Raw genomic sequence first — 18,823 nt, 5'->3', positions numbered from 1 at the left:
GCCGAGCTGAGTGGCTCAAAGAGAGTGACATGAATTGTGAGTAAAAGGTTGCAGGGGACATATGTTTAACCGGCTGAGGGTAGCTCAGCGGTTGTTAGTCAGGACAAGCTGATCTGTGTAGTCAGTGACCAGACGGTCTAGGATTTTGTTTGTTCCTGCTTTTTTGTTTATTTCTTTCCCTGCAACCTGTGTAATAAAACTGGCAAGGTGCCAGATTTGCATTAGAACCGTTTGCTTGCTGGTTTATTGAGAAGAAACGCATCCTGTGGTGTGGTCCAGGACGATCCCCGAGCTAATCCCCAAGGAGGAATCCTTACAATTGGTGTCGGATGCGGGCAAACACGTTGCTAGGAGCAACCAGTGGTCGAGTTGCAGTGAAGTTGTTGCCAAGAGAAAACTACCTTGCATGGTGCAAGGGTGTACTCTTTCTCAGAGAGGAGACAGTGGGACGAGCCCAGCTGTGGAGTACAAGAGCAGGACTGCGCCTGTGGTGAAGTTGTTGCTAGGGGCAACAGATCGCATCAAGCGAGTGGGCGCTCTTTCTCAAGTAAGGAGACAGGTGGACGGGCCACCTGCAGAGTGCAGATTACGTTTTGAGACTGTGTATAAAGGCGTTGCTAGGGGCAACGGAAAAATCTTGTTGGCAAGCGGCTAAGTACGGTGTTTGCAAGGTTTGAAGTGTTGCAAGATGGATGTCCTGATAAGTGCTTTGTTGCAGACGGCTGCAGCGCAAGAGGAAGCAAGCTTTGCAGAGTTTGAAAGGATTGCTACACATGAGGCATGGCCCAAGACACACTGGGGAAACTTGGTGTTTGGATTCATTGGAGGAGATGCCCAAAAAGTTCATTGTGAACTGGATCCAAAGATATTACGGGACTATGAGAAAGTCAAGACAGAGATCCTGACTAAAGTGGGAGTAAGCCAAGCTGCAAGACTACAGTGTGCACTGCAGCCTAACAGTGATGCTGGGTTTAAGGTTGCAGAGCTACTTAAAGAGCAAGTGGAGCGATGTTCTGCAGCAGAGAAGCTGGTGAGAGGTGTCCAGCACCAGCCCTTAACTGACTGGACGGCAAGAGATTCTGGTAAGACTGTTCCAGGGGTTATAGGGGCCATGTATAGTGACTATGAGACTGTGCATAAAAATGATGGGACTGTGCATAAAAAAGCTGAGTCGGAGGGTGGTGTTTCCCTAGTTGTCTGTGTGAACAGTGTTCAAGGTGGTACCAACCTATGTCCAGTTGCAAAATCATGTGAGGGTGGAGAACCCCTCATGGAGACTGATGGGACTGTTCACACTGTGCAGATCGGATTGAAAAAATCTGGTGAACAGAAAATGTTAAATGCAGGACTGGGAGAAAATGTAACAAAACACACTTTGCCTGAGTTAGGTCCTAGTGCTAAGAACTGTCCTGTAAATTTTTAACATGTGCAATCTGATAATGTTTTTGTTGAAAAACTTATGTTGATGTGTTCCGATGTAAAGAGTATTGCTGCCACCTCTGACGGGACAAAAGAAAACCTGTGTGAGCTGGAAATAGAAGGTAAAAAGATGACGGTTTTGTTAGACCCTAGATGTGTAATAAGTCTGGTAAAGTCCAGCAGCAGAAAGCCGGACCCCGCTATAGTGTCTATGCAGGCTGGTATTTGGGGTTATAAAATGGTTAATGTCTGTATTTCTACTCCCTATGGTACTATAGGTCACAAGGTTTCAATAGAGCCCTCCTTGGAGTATGATGTAGTACTGGGGACGGATTTTCAATTTTTTCAGCAATTATGGGAAGACTGTCAGGTGACTAGAGCAGGTACACCTGATAGGCCCACAACACTTGACTTGCACCACACACTAGTGGAGAGTTACTCAGCAGAGGCTGAGGACGGGGAGTGTCAGCAGTCACTAGATGTAGGTCAGATAGGGGTCTGCCAGACTGCTGGGGGAGCTGAAGACCAGACCGTGAGTCAAGTCCAAGAGGATCCAGTGACTCAAGTGACAAGTGGGCCTCTGACTGAAACAGAATCTTCAGTGAAACCAGAAACGGATCAGGTACAGGAACATGGGTTCCATCCGCCAGCTGAAGATGAGCCCAAGGTGGGGCTAGAGTTGCGCGGTCATCTGGAAGAGGTGACTGGAAAAGAAGCTACAGAGATGTCTGTGGATAATGCAGAAATACTGAAGAGAGTACATGTGGAGCTGGGTGCTGCGCTTACTGTCACAGACAGAGTCCTGAGTGAAGGAGATGTGATGTCTGGACCAGAGATGGATCGTGACCAGGAAGGTCGAACCACTGGACCAGATGTTGTTGCAGACCCAGGAGCCCTAGACCTTTCTGCTGGGCAGCAGAGAGACAGTGTTGAAGTGAAAGAGAAGTCTGCCAGTGAGCAGAGAGACAGTCCAGAGAGACTGTCCAGGAACTACCCTGAAGCCCAAGTGGCCAAGACCCTTGAAAAGGGGGAGACTACTCCTAAAGGTGGAAAAGAGTCTGAACGAGTTGGCTTGAAGGAAGAGACAGGCCAAGCACAGGTGACTGTCAGAGGACAAGAGAATGTCACATGGTCCAGCAGCGAGAGTAAGGAGACCGCTGTAAGTAAGAGATCTCGGAAAAAACGCGCTGGTCTTGGTAAAAAAAGGGAGCAGATCCAGAACCTTGAAGAAACCTTACAGATGGTTTCTGCTAAATTGTCTCAAAAGGAAGAAGTAGTTCATCACCTGACAGAGGAGAAAGAAAAAATGCTTGCAGACTTGAATAAAGAGCAGGAAGCAAAGCTTCAGCTGCAGAAAGATATGGAGCGCCACAAAAGTGAGTTTGTGGCTCTGCAGGATGAACTGTCCCGCTCCCAGGGTCTTATGACCAGCAAGGAGAGAGAATTGGAGATTCTGGCCAAGCAGATCTCATTCAAGGATGAAGAAGTGAATGTCCTGTGTGGGGCATATCTGGCTCTACAAAGTGATCTCAAGGCTAGGTTGGTAGCCATGGAAGAGCTGGAGAAGGAGAAAGTGGTAATGGCTCATAAGGTGCAGAGCCTGGAGGCGCAGAACGAAACGCATATTAAGTCTCGCGCAGCTGCCTTGGATTCACTGGGTACTCAGCTCTCTGAACAAGAGGCTCAGCTAAAAGTCTATGAGCAGAAAGTGTCCAAGATGGCGCAACTGAATAAAGACAATGAGCAGATGAGAGAACAACTGCTGTCCCTGGAGGATACTGTCAAAAACTTGACAGAATTGCTGGAAAGTGAGAAGAAGAACTCTGCTAAGCTCAAGAGTGAGCAGCAGAAATGTTTAAAGCTGGAAGGGGACATGAAGGTCCTAAAAGAAAGCCGTGACCAAGTTATAGCAGAACTGGCTAACGAGAGGTTAAAAGTGTCTCAGATGGAAATTGAGGCCAAAGCCACAGCGGTCCGTGTAAAAGAAGAAAAACTGCTTGTGAGGCAAAAGCTACTGGAGACAGGGATGCTTTCTCTAAAAAAGGCGGAGTCTGAACAATGGACGCAAGAAACAGTAGAGTCTGAAGACCATGAGAAGAAGCCATATGAAAGGTCCTCTGAAGCTGATACTGAGGTGAAACCATATGGGAAGTCCTCTGAAGCTGATACTGAGGTGAAACCATATGGGAAGTCCTCTGAAGCTGAGACTGAGGTGAAACCATATGGGAAGTCCTCTGAAGCTGCAGAGATATTAACATTGCATGGTGAAAATTCTGAGGCAGAGAAGTTCTCTGAGGTAGAAGTTAAACCAGAGATAACTGCAGAAGCTGCAAGTAAAGTCAGTGACACATCTGAAGGTGCAGGTGAAAAACTGGCTAAAGGAGCCAAGAGTTCTCAGCCTAAAGATGAGCCTGTGAAAGTCTGTGTCCCTAAAGAAAGGGCTAATAAAAAAGCAGAGTCCTTAAAAAGAGGTCACTGTGATAGAAGACTGGGTCGTGGTGGAAACCCTGAGAGGCACTGGATTAGAAAACACTGGAAGAAAGTCTGCAGAAGTAGAATTTGGAGAAGAGTCCGTCTCAAGGAGAAGAGGGACAGGTGCATTAAAGGGAAGCCTCCTGAAATTGTGGAGGATGACTTAGAAGACCTGCAAATGGGTGATACAGGCTCGGTTGGCCACCAGCAAAGTTTGTGCAATGGTCATACCAGTGACAGAAAAAGACAATGGCCTAGAGCATCTGCCTTGTCCGCACCTAGTGTCCAGAGCACTGCACAGACCAAGATGAAGAACCTGGTGTTGGAAAGGTGTGACATGAATGGAGCTTTTTACAAGGAATTTGTCAAAGGTGACCAAAAGTCTTGTGCTCGGTGGCTGATGAAAGTGCGAATGAAAGAAGGGTGCACCATTGAAGTGGTGCAGATAAAATCTACTGATGAAGGAAGCCAAGTGCCTCAAAATCTGTTGGACGTAGTTGTTCAAGGAAAAGGAAAGGCAGTTGGACTCTGCCTTTTGAATACAAGTGCTCCTTCCCGGTGGTCTGAGCAGAGGGGGGGGGATATGTGGCAGTGTGGCAAGGAAAGGGTGTATTTCCCTTGCTATCTCTGCAGAATGCTCCACCTGTGGCCTGATTAATGAGGTATCAGGAAGGGAAAGTGTGTGTTTAAAAGCTAAAGGAACAGAATGGTTGAGGCTCTTCCTAGGAGACAGCATGTGGGCTGTAGGGAAGAGACAGAGGCTGCTGAGGAGTACACAGCCGAGCTGAGTGGCTCAAAGAGAGTGACATGAATTGTGAGTAAAAGGTTGCAGGGGACATATGTTTAACCGGCTGAGGGTAGCTCAGCGGTTGTTAGTCAGGACAAGCTGATCTGTGTAGTCAGTGACCAGACGGTCTAGGATTTTGTTTGTTCCTGCTTTTTGTTTATTTCTTTCCCTGCAACCTGTGTAATAAAACTGGCAAGGTGCCAGATTTGCATTAGAACCGTTTGCTTGCTGGTTTATTGAGAAGAAACGCATCCTGTGGTGTGGTCCAGGACGATCCCCGAGCTAATCCCCAAGGAGGAATCCTTACACATGCTATTGGAAAGTTATTCAACATTCATTAATCTAAAATATATCAAAAGTTTATTTGATGAGAGGTACCCTTTAAAGACAGCTTGTCATTTCAGGTGACTTTTTAGGATAGGCTGCCCTGTGTGTGTACATGAGGTGCAGCACTACTCCTGGCAATTATATAACTTGGATATGACATTTTTCTGCCGATCTCTGCTCTGCAGGTTTTATCTATAATTTTCTGTTCTCCCAGAGCCTGATGTCTATGGTGTATGTCTTTCGATCAGTGTGTTCCCAGGCACGCCTCCTCACATCTCCCTCCTTCCACTTGTGTTACTTATAATTTGATCCCTAAATAAGCTGCAGGACAAAACTAAGCTGTTTGCATGCAGTCAGTGCATGACAGTTTACCGGGAGAAAAAGACATATTTATGTTTATAAGATATGTATTACAAAGTTTCTTATATTCCCTTGTACTGTTAATCTGTGCAAAGTTTTTTGAAACCACTGCATAGAATAGAAATGACATCGCTTGATGAACTGGTCAGAAGTTGGAAGTTACATAATAACAATGTGTATTGTCTGGAGATTCCTAGAGTTTTCTATTATCTTGTCCAGACGTGGGCGCTCTAAATATTGTAATCATTCCTCTCTTTTTATATTTGTGTTTAGGGGTTTTAGTGTCAATACCGCTGGAAGAACTCATGTGTTCAAACCAGTATCGGTCCAGGCCATGTGGTAAGTATAATACTTAAAATAAATGTAATTTCTGTCCTTCAGTGTATCATATTTCTGATTGTTAATTCTACATGAGAAATCAAGTTTACCACATAAGTAGAAATAGAGTATATTTGTGAAGACTTTTGGATTAGGACTCCTTTGGTGACAGCATGCTTCATTTATTTTATAGACTTAAAAGATGTGGAGAGTTGTACGGCACAGCCAATATTATTGAAAATGTTATTAGTGTTTTTCATAATTGAAATCAGCAAATTCTGCTGCCTGCGATTTGGGCAGCATACATCAGAGGACAGGTTCTCTGATTCAGTCAGATTTGCGTAGATGATACATGTTATACAAAGGTGATACAAAGGATGGCAGGGGCTTTGTGTTCCATATAGGAAGAAGGGTCTGGGTGACGAACAGGCAGGGTGTTGGAATGACTTTGGATGTAGAGTGCTTTAATAGAATTCATGGCCTGTCCTGTGGATAGGCCACCAATCAAAAAGTCCCCCAAAAAATCACATTAAGATGTGCTGTGTTATGCACTCTAACTTAAATAAAAGAAAAAGACTATATTAGATCCTACCTGGGCTTTTTCACATATGGTTCAATACATCAATTCATTTAAGGAGAACCAATCTTGTGTGTGTTTAATATAAAAGCCTTGCTGCCCAGTTAAAGTTAAACTGTCGGCCTTTTCACCCACACTAAACCAAATACACTGGGTTATAGTTTGGGTGAACAGGAGACCAATGAGGGGTCACTTACTTAAATATGTCCAGTAGGTCCTGAGATATGTCCCCCAGAAGATCCTCTGCTGAATTCATTGAATTGTGCGCGGGTGGGGGGGGGGGGGGGGCTACGCCGACTCAATTTACATATACATTGTCTGTTACTATACATCCTAGTGAAGTGGAGTCACAGACCATGAATATGTAAATTGAGCCAGTAAAGCCCCGCCCCATGGGCTGAATTTAGCAGGGGAACTTCTGGGGAACAAGATCAACTGGTGCCAAAAAGTTAAACAGATTTGTAAATGACTTCTATTTAAAAATCTTAATCCTTCCAGTACTTATCAGCTGCTAAATTTCCATAGGAAGTTCTTTTCTTTTTGAATTTCCTTTCTGCCAGACCACAGTGCTCTCTACTGACACCTCTGTCCATGTCAGGCACTGTCCAGAGCAGGATAGGTTTGATATGGGGATTTGCTCCTACTCTGGAAAGTTCCTAAAATGGACAGAGGTGTCAGCAGAGAGCACTGTGGTCTGACAGAAAGGAAATTCAAAAAGAAAAGAACTTCCTGTGGAACATACAGCAGCTGATAATTACTGGAAGGGTTAAGATTTTTAAATAGAATTAATTTACAAATCTGTTTAACTTTTTGGCACCAGTTGATTTAAAAAACAAAAAAAATGTTTTCCAATGGAGTATCCCTTTAAGTGAACTCTTGTTGGACTCCTGTTCACCCACATTATAACCCAATGTACTGGGTTTTAGTGTGTGTGAACAGGCTGACAGTTTTCCTTGAAGGCTAAGTTCACATTTCCGTTGTGCTCCATCCCATTAAAGGGGTACTCCAGTGGAAAACTTTTTTTTTTTTTAATCAACTGGTGCCAGAAAGTCAGAAAGTTAAACAGATTTGTTAATTACTTCTATTAAAAAATCTTAATCCTTCCAGTACTTATTAGCTGCTGAATACTACAGAGGAAATTGTTTTCTTTTTGGAACACAGTGCTCTCTGCTGACATCACGAGTACAGTGCTCTCTGCTGACATCTCTGTCCATTTTAGGAACTGTCCAGAGCAGCTGACATCTTTGTTTGCAATGGGGGTTTTCTCCTACTCTGGACAGTTCTTAAAATGGACAGAGATGTCAGCAGAGAGAGCACCGGAGTACCCCTTTAAGCTCCTGTTCGGCTATTCTTTTTGCACCGAATGGCCCCAAAAACGGGAGCTCGTTGACTGAACTCCTGTCGTTCCAATGGAGCTTCGTATAACAGAGCCCGACGAAAATGTGAACGAACCCGAACACCTTTAATATTATAGCATTTTGAGATTTTGAAACTAAACTACTTTGATATATTTTTCTATGTAGTATGTGTATAAGCAGAACCTTAGCATGGGAGAGGCTTTTATTATGATGGTAAATACATATTGGGAGATTTATCAAAACCTGTTTAGAGGAAAAGTGGTGCAGATGCCCATAGCAACCAATCAGATTGCGTCTTTCATTTTTCAGATGCCTTGAAAAAACCAAAACAAAGCAGTCTGGTTACTATCAGTAATAGAGTATATTTGTGAAGACTTAGGTTCGGCATTATTTTAGCACAACCCTCTGGTGGACTTGCACTTGTTTGGGTTTCATACAATGAGAGCTTCTTTAGCTCTGATTAAAGGGGTACTCCACCCCTAGACCTCTTATCCCCTATCCATGCAGCACCCACCTGTAACTGCTTCCGGAAGCGATGGAGACTCTCAGACGAATGCCTCCCGACCATGGGGACGGAAGATCGTGATGTCACGACTCCGCCCCTGTGTGACATCACGCCCCGCCCCCTCAATGCAAGTCTATGGGAGGGGGCGTGTCACTATCCTTTGGATAGGGGATAAGATGTCTAGGGGCGGAGTACCCCTTTAAAGTTGCATAAAAGAGTGGAACACCATTTGCATGTTAGAAGATGGAATGTGGTACAAGTTACTGGGAAACCGCAGTGGAATACCCAGTATTTCATATATGTGCACCATATGTTAAACCGTTATTTGTGTTTCTTGGATGTTGCCTGATGTGTTCTCTTGGAAAGTGTATGCTTATATGACTTCCATTTAACAGGTCAGCACTTCAGGTCCTCCACAAGTCCTGTGAGGTTGCCCGACGGTACAATTACTTCCCTGGTGGACTTGCACTTGTTTGGGCTTCATACTATGAGAGCTGCATTAGCTCTGATCAAAGCTGCATCAATGAGTGGAACACCATGCAGGACCTGGAGTCCACTCGGCCAGATTCCCCTATACTCTTCATGGACAAGTGAGTGGATTCTAGACAATAAAATGTGAAATCACTTGTGTGTAAATGCCGCTTTATAGGAAATATATTTCCTGAACAAAAAATAAAGGGTTAAATCAATGTAACAGGGGAATCTAGACCCTCTAGTAGTGTCTTTTTGCTAACTCTTCTGACTTCTGATGCAGACCTACTGAAGGTGAGAAGACTGAATTGGTTATCAAAGCAACACTGCGGAGCATCATGATGAGCAAAGACTTAGAGAATGTGACGTGCAAAGAGGTGAAATTATTAAAGAAGGCTTAAATTCTATGGGACTGAAAGCTTTTGTAGGAGTTACATGAATGGTTTTGTGAAACCTGTTTCTCATTTAGATTCGGAATGAGCTGGAGAAGAAGTTAAGCTGTAATTTGAAGGAGTACAAGGAATATATAGACAATGAAATGTTGCTTATTGTTGGGCAAATGGATAAAGCTTCTCATATATTTGATTACCTTTACCTGGTAAGTAGCACAGGTAGTATAACCTAATTTTATGAGGCATTTGGTTACTAGTGAGTACTAGTTACATAAAAGTGATTATTAAGTATTCTTTTAGTTTGAATGAAAGCTTTATATAATGCCCAGAGTTTGAGCGTCAAACTGGCAGTGCCTCCCCCAGCTTCCTGCCCTCCATATGCAGGGCTTGGCTTCCAGCACTGAGCCCTGTATGTGAGTCATTCAAGGCAGGAAGGGGTGGGGGAGGGAGGAGACATGCATGCTGCTCACTCTGCAATGCCTCCTTAATACTTGAACCCTGAGCATGATATAGAGCTGACAGATTGCCTTTAAACCATTGTTGTGTACTGAGAAGAGTGGCAGCATCTGTGAAGTGGATAAAAAAAATGCCAAATGCCATTTGATATTAAGATGGGATACGGTTACTGGTCTGCATTGTCCTAGGCTTGAATGTGGTTAAAAGGCCCCTTCTTTCTAGTGATCAAACTTTTGCCGTAAAAATATCATATGATGGATAAGTTACCTATTATTTTGGAGTAGAGTGGCTTGACAGAATTGAGATTGCATTGATTTGGTTCATTGTGCTGTGTCTTTCAGGGCTCTGAGTGGAATGCATCAAACTTGGAAGAATTGAATAAAGCAGGGTGAGGGGGTAATCCAATTCATTTGTTCTGCTGCTAGCTCTGTGCATCCAGTCAAATATTAGTGTGCACATTATGCGAAGAGACTTTTCTTGAATATTGGAGCTATAGCTGTCAACTACAAATTGGGAGAATTTTAACAAGCCAACATAGGATTTGGACCCATATGGGTCTATGTGGATATTGATATAATGTGTGAGCTGGAATATGGTTGCGATGGGCAACTGCTCCACTGTTTCTGCACGAAGTTTGATAAATCACACATTAGCCCTGATTTACTAAGAGTGGAGTGTAGGTTTCTTTGTGGGTTGTAATTCCCTAAAATTTATTTTCCACGGAATTTACTAAGGTTTCCCTTCATTTTGCTTTTTTTACACAATCTATGATCTGTCGGGTTTTCCTCAGCTCAAATCCACCACATTTTCTGTGGAAACCTTAGTAAATAGGTTGGGTTTTTGTTAAAATGTCAGGAACATGCCCCTTTTCGATGGCCATGCCCCATTTTTCCGACAATCACGCTCCTTTTTTTTGTTTTCACAGTAAAATGGAGAGTTAGTCGGGTTTTTCTCAATTCTGGCGCATACAGAATTTCTGGCGCAATGTGCCAGAATCTGGCGCACAACCAGACAAAACATGTCTGGTTTGCAACAGTAAATGAGGGCCATTGTATCAATATCCACATAGACCCATAGGAGTCCCATCCTACTTTGTATAATCTTCATGGCTTTAGGACAGAGTCTCACCTAGGCCACTGACTATGGAGCCATACATCTGTTACTGAAGACCTCTCACTGAAATGGCTTACAAGTGGGATATGTGCACTGCTGATGCTCAGGTCTTCTTAAAGTGGACCAAAACATTCACATAACTATTACATTCGCTCTACGGAATTTCTGAGTGGGATTCTGCTTTTAAATTCCTCTTGGAAATTCTGGTGCTGCAGAGTCCAATTGCCATCAATAGGATTCCGCTGTACACTTCAGGATTATCCATAGAAATTCCTTTGCTGGAAGAATAAACTTGATCATTCTTTTGTCGAAATCCTGCGTGTGATACATAGAACATCTCACATAACATTTTAGAAGTTATGTGAACGTTTAGGTAATAAGTTTTTTTTTTTTTTGGTCACTTAAAGGGGTACTCCGGTGAAAACCTTTTTTCTTTTAAATCAACTGGTGTCAGAAAGTTAAACATATTTGTAAATTACTTCTTTTAAAAAATCTTAATCCTTCCTGTACTTATTAGTTGCTGAATACTACAGAGGAAATTCTTTTCTTTTTGGAATGCTCTCTGATGACATCATGAGCACAGTTTTCTCTGCTGACGTTATTATAATAATAATAACACTTTATTTATTGTTGTCCTTAGTGGGATTTGAACCCAAGTCCCCAGCACTGCAAGGCAGCAGTGCTAACCACTGAGCCACCATGCTGCCCTTAGCAAACATCTGCTATGCATGGCTGCTAAAATGGACAGAGATGTCGGCAGAGAGCACTGTGCTCGTGATGTCATCAGTGTTCCAAAAAGAAAGGAATTTCCTCTGTAGCATTCAGCAGCTAATAAGTACTGGAAGGATTAAGATTTTTTAATAGAAGTAATATACAAACATGTTTAACTTTCTGCCACCAGTTGATTTAAAAGAAAAAAGTTTTTTTTACCGGCGTACCCCTTTAAAATCAATGTTAATGTTCATGCATGCAGTTGTTTTAATGCAAGTATCCAGTCTGTGATTGAAGATTTCTCAGTATATGTAGACACACAAGAGTATGCATTTTCATTTAGTTACAGCATTCCCATAGACCGAAGACATGTCTATGTCCTATATAAGGGTTTTATCCAAGTTTTACTGAGCATGTAAATAGATTATATTGTGTTTTATTTTTGTCATTTCAGAGTGGGCTACATACTGAATGTGACCAGAGAAATAGATAACTTTTTTCCAGGCCTTTTCGCCTATCATAATATCCGAGTATATGATGAGGAGTGCACTGACCTATTGTCACACTGGAATGATGCCTATAACTTTATTAACAAAGCAAAGTTAGTATCGGTTTTCACTTGTGTAGTGCCAGACACAGTGACTTAAACCTACGAGTACACATTTGTTATGTCTTAGTGTCCTATTGGTTTGCTCTATGTCTGTGCATAGGTTTTCATCATATTATACCTTTTATATGCCTTAATCACAATAGTTAACAACGTTGCACCTCTTATGGCTTATGATTCCTTTCTGGTGGACACGTTTAGTCCCTCTCTGGGGAGGATACAGTAGATTACAACTTTATCTTAAAGTCATATCCATCAACATTTTATTATAGTGATGAAAAATAATGGTATATGACTCTTGCAAAAGGAGTAAAATCTTGGAGGGGCTAGTTTTATCATGCAAAATCTGTAGCCACAACTTCACATAACATGGAGAATGACGGCTCATTGTTGTTTTCTGGTATAGTTTACCTGCTTCTATTGTTAGTTTGTGATGTGTTGTTAAAATATTACATTAACATTGCATTTTGACTTTGTTTTGTTAGGAAAAATCACTCCAAGTGTCTGGTGCACTGTAAAATGGGAGTCAGTCGCTCCGCTTCTACAGTTATTGCCTATGCAATGAAAGAGTATGGCTGGTCAATGGAGAAAGCGTACAGCTATGTAAAGCAGAAACGCAGTGTAGCAAGGCCAAATGCAGGGTTCATGCGTCAGCTCTCAGAGTATGAAGGAATCCTCGATGCCAGGTGAATTTAACTTGTGTGTGTTTTAATCCTCAAAGCATTACTGCCTATTAAATGACATTTTGACATGTTAAACATTGGTTGGGATCTCAGTTCCGTGACACCCTCTAATCGTGAGATATAGCTGGGTCAAGCATGCTTCACTCCCCATATTGACTCTCAATCCGACGCATTGCAGAAGAATGATTCCGAAGACTTATAATGGAGCTTGTCTCCTGCAATCAGATGGATTGAGCACCAAGCCGGGGAGTGAAGCGTGCTGCCATGCGTGTCACCCGGCTATATCTCACCATCGGAGGGGTCTCGGGACTTAAACCCGACTATTCGAAATATTTGATATGTCTGTGTGACATGTCAAAAGTTTATTTAAATAACAGACACACTTTAAGTGCAGCTTGTATTATGCATTTTACAGTGAAAATGTTTTATATAGAAAATATATTGAGTATTGCTTAGAAGACCTGTTTGGAGGCGTACAGGCTTGAATATTATGAAATTACATTATATCCTTATTATTCTTTAAAGGGGTACTCCGGTGAAATTTTTTATTTAATTAATTTTTTTCATCAACACGTGCCAGAAAGTTAAACAGATTTGTAATTGACGTCTATAAAAAAAAATCTTTACCCTTCCAGTACTTTTTAGCAGCTGTATGCTATAGAGGAAAGTCTTTACTTTTTGAATTTCTTTTTTGTCTTGTCCACAGCCGAAGGCTGTCCAGGCATGCTGGGAGTTGTAGTTTTGCAACATCTGGAGGCACCCTGGTTGGGAAACACTGATTTAGAGTATGTAGGATGATGCCACAGAGTGAAGTTTGTCTGCTGTCACTTAAGGGTATTGCTAAAAATAAGACTCATATGTTGTTAATGACCATCATTTTATTTATTTTTTTAAGTAAACAACGACACAACAAACTATGGAAACAACACGTAGAACAAACTGAATTTGAGTCAATGTTTCCATCTGCCTATCAGCCACCTAACCTGGAATCCGAACTTCAATACAGATTAACTGAGGAAGATGTAGAAGATCAATGTTCTGAAAGCCAATGTTTTGGGGATCTCCCAGAGCCTCATGGCTTTATTGAGCCAACTGTGCTGCTGGAAGTCCAAGACTTGGAAAGAGATGCCTTACTAGTAGAACCGCCTTTTTCAGATTCATACTGCACTATGAAAACCAAAGATAATATATGTGACACAGCAGTAGGAGATTTAGATCTCCAAATACAAGAAGTAAAGAAAAAGTTGGACTTTGAAAGCACTAGTGCACAGTACCTTGAAGATGACCTCAGCTCTGCGGACACTGAGAGGATGAAGCTATCTGCACCTATGACATATTACAGAGAAGATCCACGTGCTGGCAAGGAATTCTCAAGCAGCAGCAGTAAGAGAAGCTGTCCAAAAGACAGTGAGGTAGGAGTAACCCTAGTTGTAAAACATTAGAAAACTCGTTTAAAAATGTTCTTTTCCACTACAGTGGTCCCTCAACATACGATGGTACCATTGTATGTTGAGGAATCCGTGCAATGTAAAGTATAGGACAGGGGTCTACAACCTGCGGACCTCCAGATGTTGCAAAACTACAACACCCAGCATGCTCGGACAGCCAACGGCTGTCCAGGCATGCTGGGAGTTGTAGTTTTGCAACATCTGGAGGTCCGCAGGTTGAAGACCACTGGTATTGGAGGTTATACTCGCGTGTCCCCGCCGCTCCGGACTGTCACCGCTGCCCTGGATGTCGCCTTCCATTGCTGTCGCCGTGTCCCCGATGCTCCGGCAAGGCCTTTGCTTCCCCAGCATCCTCGCTCTCAGTCACCGCCATCACGTCGCTACACACGCCGCTCCTATTGGATGACGGGATGGCATGCGCAGCGACATGATGACGATGATGAAGAGCGCCGAGAATGCAGGGGAACCCGAAAAGGACGTGCCGGAGCCCCGAGGACAGGTAAGTGATCGTCAGCGGACCACACAGGGCACCGTAAACGGCTATCCGATGGCAGCTGAAGCAGTCTGCGCTGCCGGATAGCCGTTTATGCGATGGCCCCGACATACAAAAGCATTGTATGTTGATGCTGCCTTCAACATGCGATGGCCATCGTATGTTGAAATGATCGTAGGTCGGGGGGGGTCACTGTATTCATATGAAATACATTTTTACAGAGTAGAAGTTATAAAACATACATGGCGGCCATGACTTTGGTCCCTTAGAACTACTCCTGTGAAACACACTTCTAATAACCCTGATTTAACCAGATTTTCTAGAATCAAGGTGCAGTAGTACACTCCCTTTTTTTATTCTACATATTTTTGTGATGCAACTTGGCTTCTTTTTAAAGAAGGACACGACATGGCATGTAGCTGAGAACGGACAGCTGTATAGGGATAGTTCTACCACAATCTGTAGACTGAACGAAACCTTTGTAAACCAGAAACATAGCTCTGAGACCAAAAGATTTAGCCGTCCTTCAAGGATTGCGAACTACAATCCAAACAGGCAATATAAGGAAGAATGTCCAGCACAGCAACTTGTGAATCAATACTTCTTTACTGTAGAGCTGAATTACATACAATTTTTGCATTATTATAATCCATACAGTTAGTGTAGCTAACAGAAATCTGAGTGGCACCACTAATAGTCTGGGCATTTATACAGCCACTCTCCACGGAACAGTAAAGGATACATTCGGTGGGTAACATATAAAAACTTGTCCTGCGGTGGTGCTAGGATCAATGAAATACAAGAGTGTGTGCAATAAATAAAGATCAAAAGGCAATCCTGCACTCACCGCCCAGGTACTCTGTATTCGGCTCCTCTCACAGACGCAACATCCGACACGCAGGTGTGTTTGGCGTGGGGCGCTCAGAGGCGACTGCCGGCGGTTTCACGCAAAGGAGACCGGAAGAAGCGCATAATTCCTTTGCGTGAAACTGGCAGTCGCCTCTGAACGCCCCACGCCAAACACACCTGCATGTCGGATGTTGCGTCTGTGAGAGGAGCCGAATACAGTGTACCTGGGCGCGGTGAGTGCAGGATTGCCTTTTGTTCTTTATTTATTACAATTCATACAGTTATAGATTTCTCATAGGTGAAAACTTCTTTCTCTTTGTATGATGACACATTTCACTTTTATATCCCAAAATTGTTCTTTGTTTTTTTTAGGAAGATGCCATATTTGGAATCCTTAGCAAGGTGAAGCCACCTTATCCATCTTGTACAGACTGTATGTATTCTGAGGCACAGGAAGACTGCCAGGATCTGGATACAGTTGGCATGCCTGAAGCCCCCACTGTATGCACTCAGCCAGCCTTATTACAACACATGACTTCAGCAGTCCTGGACAGATTGCATGGACACAAACGAGTTAAATCTACACCATTGCAGTCTGATTTGTGTGCTTCTAAATCCGAAGATATAAATGACAGAGATTCAGGTAAACTTCAAGAAGCATCTGGTCAAGGATTCTGTGAAGACTCCGTCTCCAAAAGAGATTTTAAACAGGCTAAAGATCTAAAATATTTATTTTTCAGCAGGGACTTGGAAAAGCCTTTGTCACATAGCTACTTGATGCAACACCAAGAATCTATTATTCAGCTTCAGAAAGCTGGCTTGGTTAGAAAGCATACCAAAGAATTAGAACGTCTCAAGAGTGAAGGCTGTTCTGTTCTTAAAGAGAGTCCTTTAGAGAAGACCGAGAGCTCTAAACAGGAAGATCCGCAGCAATTCCCTGCTCGGTCTGTTGAAGACCAAACAGATAGCACAGCAAAAGTAGACTTAGCTGACATATCGGATAGTGTGTTTCAGAAGACCTCTACTCCATCCTACAGTAAACCTGAATTGATAAGTAGCTATACAAAAGACTTCCTAAAAACTATCTGCTATACGCCAACATCTTCATCAATAAGTTCTAATCTCACCCGCAGTTCAAGCAGTGACAGCATCCACAGTGTTCGTGGTAAGCCTGGTCTTGTCAAACAGAGAACTCAAGAAATCGAAACTCGCATGCGTCTAGCTGGTCTTACCCTTTCTTCACCTCTTAAGAGATCCCACTCACTAGCCAAACTGGGAAGTCTCAATTTTTCCACGGATGATTTATCATGCGACCCTGATACCTTTCAAAGTTCTGGGTTCAAAAGCCCAAGACTGAGAGACGATCTTGTCTGCAATGACACTCCGTCATCATCCTCAACAATGGAAACTCCATCAGGTCTCATGGAGTCTAATAATTCCTCAATGACCGATACAGATACACGATGACTTTTTATCAAATATTACTTTTATTGTTTGTCTGATGTAAATGTAGTGGGCAGATTGGAGACCAACATTTGTTTTTGCTTTTATACCCATTGCTTATTGACTTGACTAACTGTGCGCATATTATTGCATTCTTTACTAATGTTTTTTTTCTTACGTTTTTTGTATTGTGGATTTATTTCTATTTTATTGTTACTGCCAATGAAGGTACTGTTTTTGTATTTAAGTTAGTTTTGGACTGGGTACCACAAAATTGTTACAATTTGAAAAAAGGACACATTTATTTATATATATATATATATATATATATGTGTGTGTGTCTGCATTTCACATGTACTGAATGCTACCTCCATTTACTTTAGAAAGGCTTTATAAAGACACATATACTTAATTAACAGTGCTGTACAATTAAAGAGAATCTGCTGTCGGACAGAACCCGGGCATTTGTATTTGCTTAATGCACCTTGTTCACTCTGTAATAACTAGAAATACCAGGAAAATATCATGACCGTGTTTTAATGGAGAGTGTTGGACCATGTTCATGCAGGATTATTATATGGATCCACTGGTATTCTGTTAATGGGAGAGAATCTGGTATCTTAAAATGTAGGCAGAAAATTTAGGTGGAATAAATAAATGCATTTAGGCATGCACACTGCCGCTCCTTTCACTCATTATTGGAGTTCTATCTTGTCTATCTTTGGCACTCCTATAACGAGTAAATGGTACTATGGCTTGACTACCTCTCCTTTCAGGTTAGGTTTCAAAACAGGTATTTTTTCTAACGTTTTTTGGAAGACTGCCACTGGCGTTTTTGAGCCAAAGCCAGAAGTGTAATCAAAAGGAATAGGGAATTAAAGGAAGGATTTCTCCTTTGAATTTGGCTCAAAAACTGCAGTGGCAGTAACATAGTTCATAAGGTTGAAAAAAGACGAGTCTACCAATTTCAACCTATAACCCTAATGAGTCCCTACTGAGTTGATCCAGAGGAAGGCAAAAAAAAAACCTCATACACGAGGTAAAAATTCCTTCCCGACTCCAAATATGGCAGTAAGAATAAATCCCTGGATCAACCTTTTGTCCCTATAGATCTAGAATCCTTAACCTGTAATGTTATTCTCCAAAAATGCATCCAGACCTCTTTTAAATTCTTTTACCGAGTTAACCATGACCACCTCTTCAGGCAGAGAGTTCCACAGTCTCGCTGCTTTTACAGTAAAGAACCCCCGTCTGTGGTGGTGTAGAAACCTTCTTTCCTCTAGACGTAGAGGATGCCCCCTTGTTATAGATACAGTCCTGGGTATAAATAGATCATGGGAGAGATCTCTGTAAGGTCCCCTGATATATTTATACATAGTTATTAGGACTCCCCAAAGCCTTCTTTTTTTTTTCTAAACTAAATAACCCTAATTCTGATAATCTTTCTGGGTACTGTATTCCTCCCATTCCCCGTATTACCCTGGTTGCCCATCTTTGAACCCTCTCCAGCTTTACTATATCTTTCTTGTACACTGATGCCCAGTACTGTACACAGTATTCTATGTGTGGTCTGACTGGTGATTTGTACAGTGGTAGAATTATTTCCTTGTTGTGGGGATCTATTCCCCTATTGATGCACCCCATGATTTTATTAGCCTTGGCGGCAGTTGCCCGACACTGGTCACTACAGCTAAATTTACTGTTAACTAAGACTCCCAAGTCCTTTTCCACGTCAGTTGTCCCAAGTCTTCTCCCATTTAATACATAATCCCAGCCCTGATTTTTCTTCCCCATGTGCATAACCTTACATTTATCAGTGTTGAACCTCATCTGCCACTTCTCAGCCCAAACCTCCAACCTATCCAGACCCATTTGTAACAGTGCACTGTCCTCTATTGTGTTTACCGCTTTACAGAGTTTAGTATCATCTGCAAAGATTGCTACTTTACTATTCATCCACTCTACAAGGTAATTAATAAATATTTTAAATAGAACAGGACCAAAGACCGACCTCTGTGGTACCCCACTAGTAAC

General features: G+C 42.3%; 1 protein-coding gene across 1 annotated transcript in view; it reads left to right on the top strand.

Moving 5' to 3' along the window:
- SSH1 (slingshot protein phosphatase 1) overlaps nucleotides 1–17,463 on the top strand; it is a 73,922-nt gene extending 56,459 nt beyond the window's left edge. Inside the window, exons 7-15 of the mRNA XM_056528787.1 lie at nucleotides 5,639–5,704; nucleotides 8,519–8,713; nucleotides 8,878–8,971; nucleotides 9,064–9,192; nucleotides 9,784–9,830; nucleotides 11,721–11,867; nucleotides 12,359–12,559; nucleotides 13,452–13,968; nucleotides 15,719–17,463. Of these exons, the coding sequence (XP_056384762.1) occupies nucleotides 5,639–5,704; nucleotides 8,519–8,713; nucleotides 8,878–8,971; nucleotides 9,064–9,192; nucleotides 9,784–9,830; nucleotides 11,721–11,867; nucleotides 12,359–12,559; nucleotides 13,452–13,968; nucleotides 15,719–16,813 (2,491 nt within the window). The 3' untranslated portion in view covers nucleotides 16,814–17,463. The remainder of the gene's footprint in view (nucleotides 1–5,638; nucleotides 5,705–8,518; nucleotides 8,714–8,877; nucleotides 8,972–9,063; nucleotides 9,193–9,783; nucleotides 9,831–11,720; nucleotides 11,868–12,358; nucleotides 12,560–13,451; nucleotides 13,969–15,718) is intronic.
- Nucleotides 17,464–18,823: the final 1,360 nt, after the last annotated feature.

Source organism: Hyla sarda, chromosome 1, assembly GCF_029499605.1.
Source record: "Hyla sarda isolate aHylSar1 chromosome 1, aHylSar1.hap1, whole genome shotgun sequence".
NCBI lineage: Eukaryota > Metazoa > Chordata > Amphibia > Anura > Hylidae > Hyla > Hyla sarda.
The sequence above is the reverse complement of the archived record's forward strand: the minus strand, read 5'-3'. Positions and strand labels throughout refer to the sequence as shown.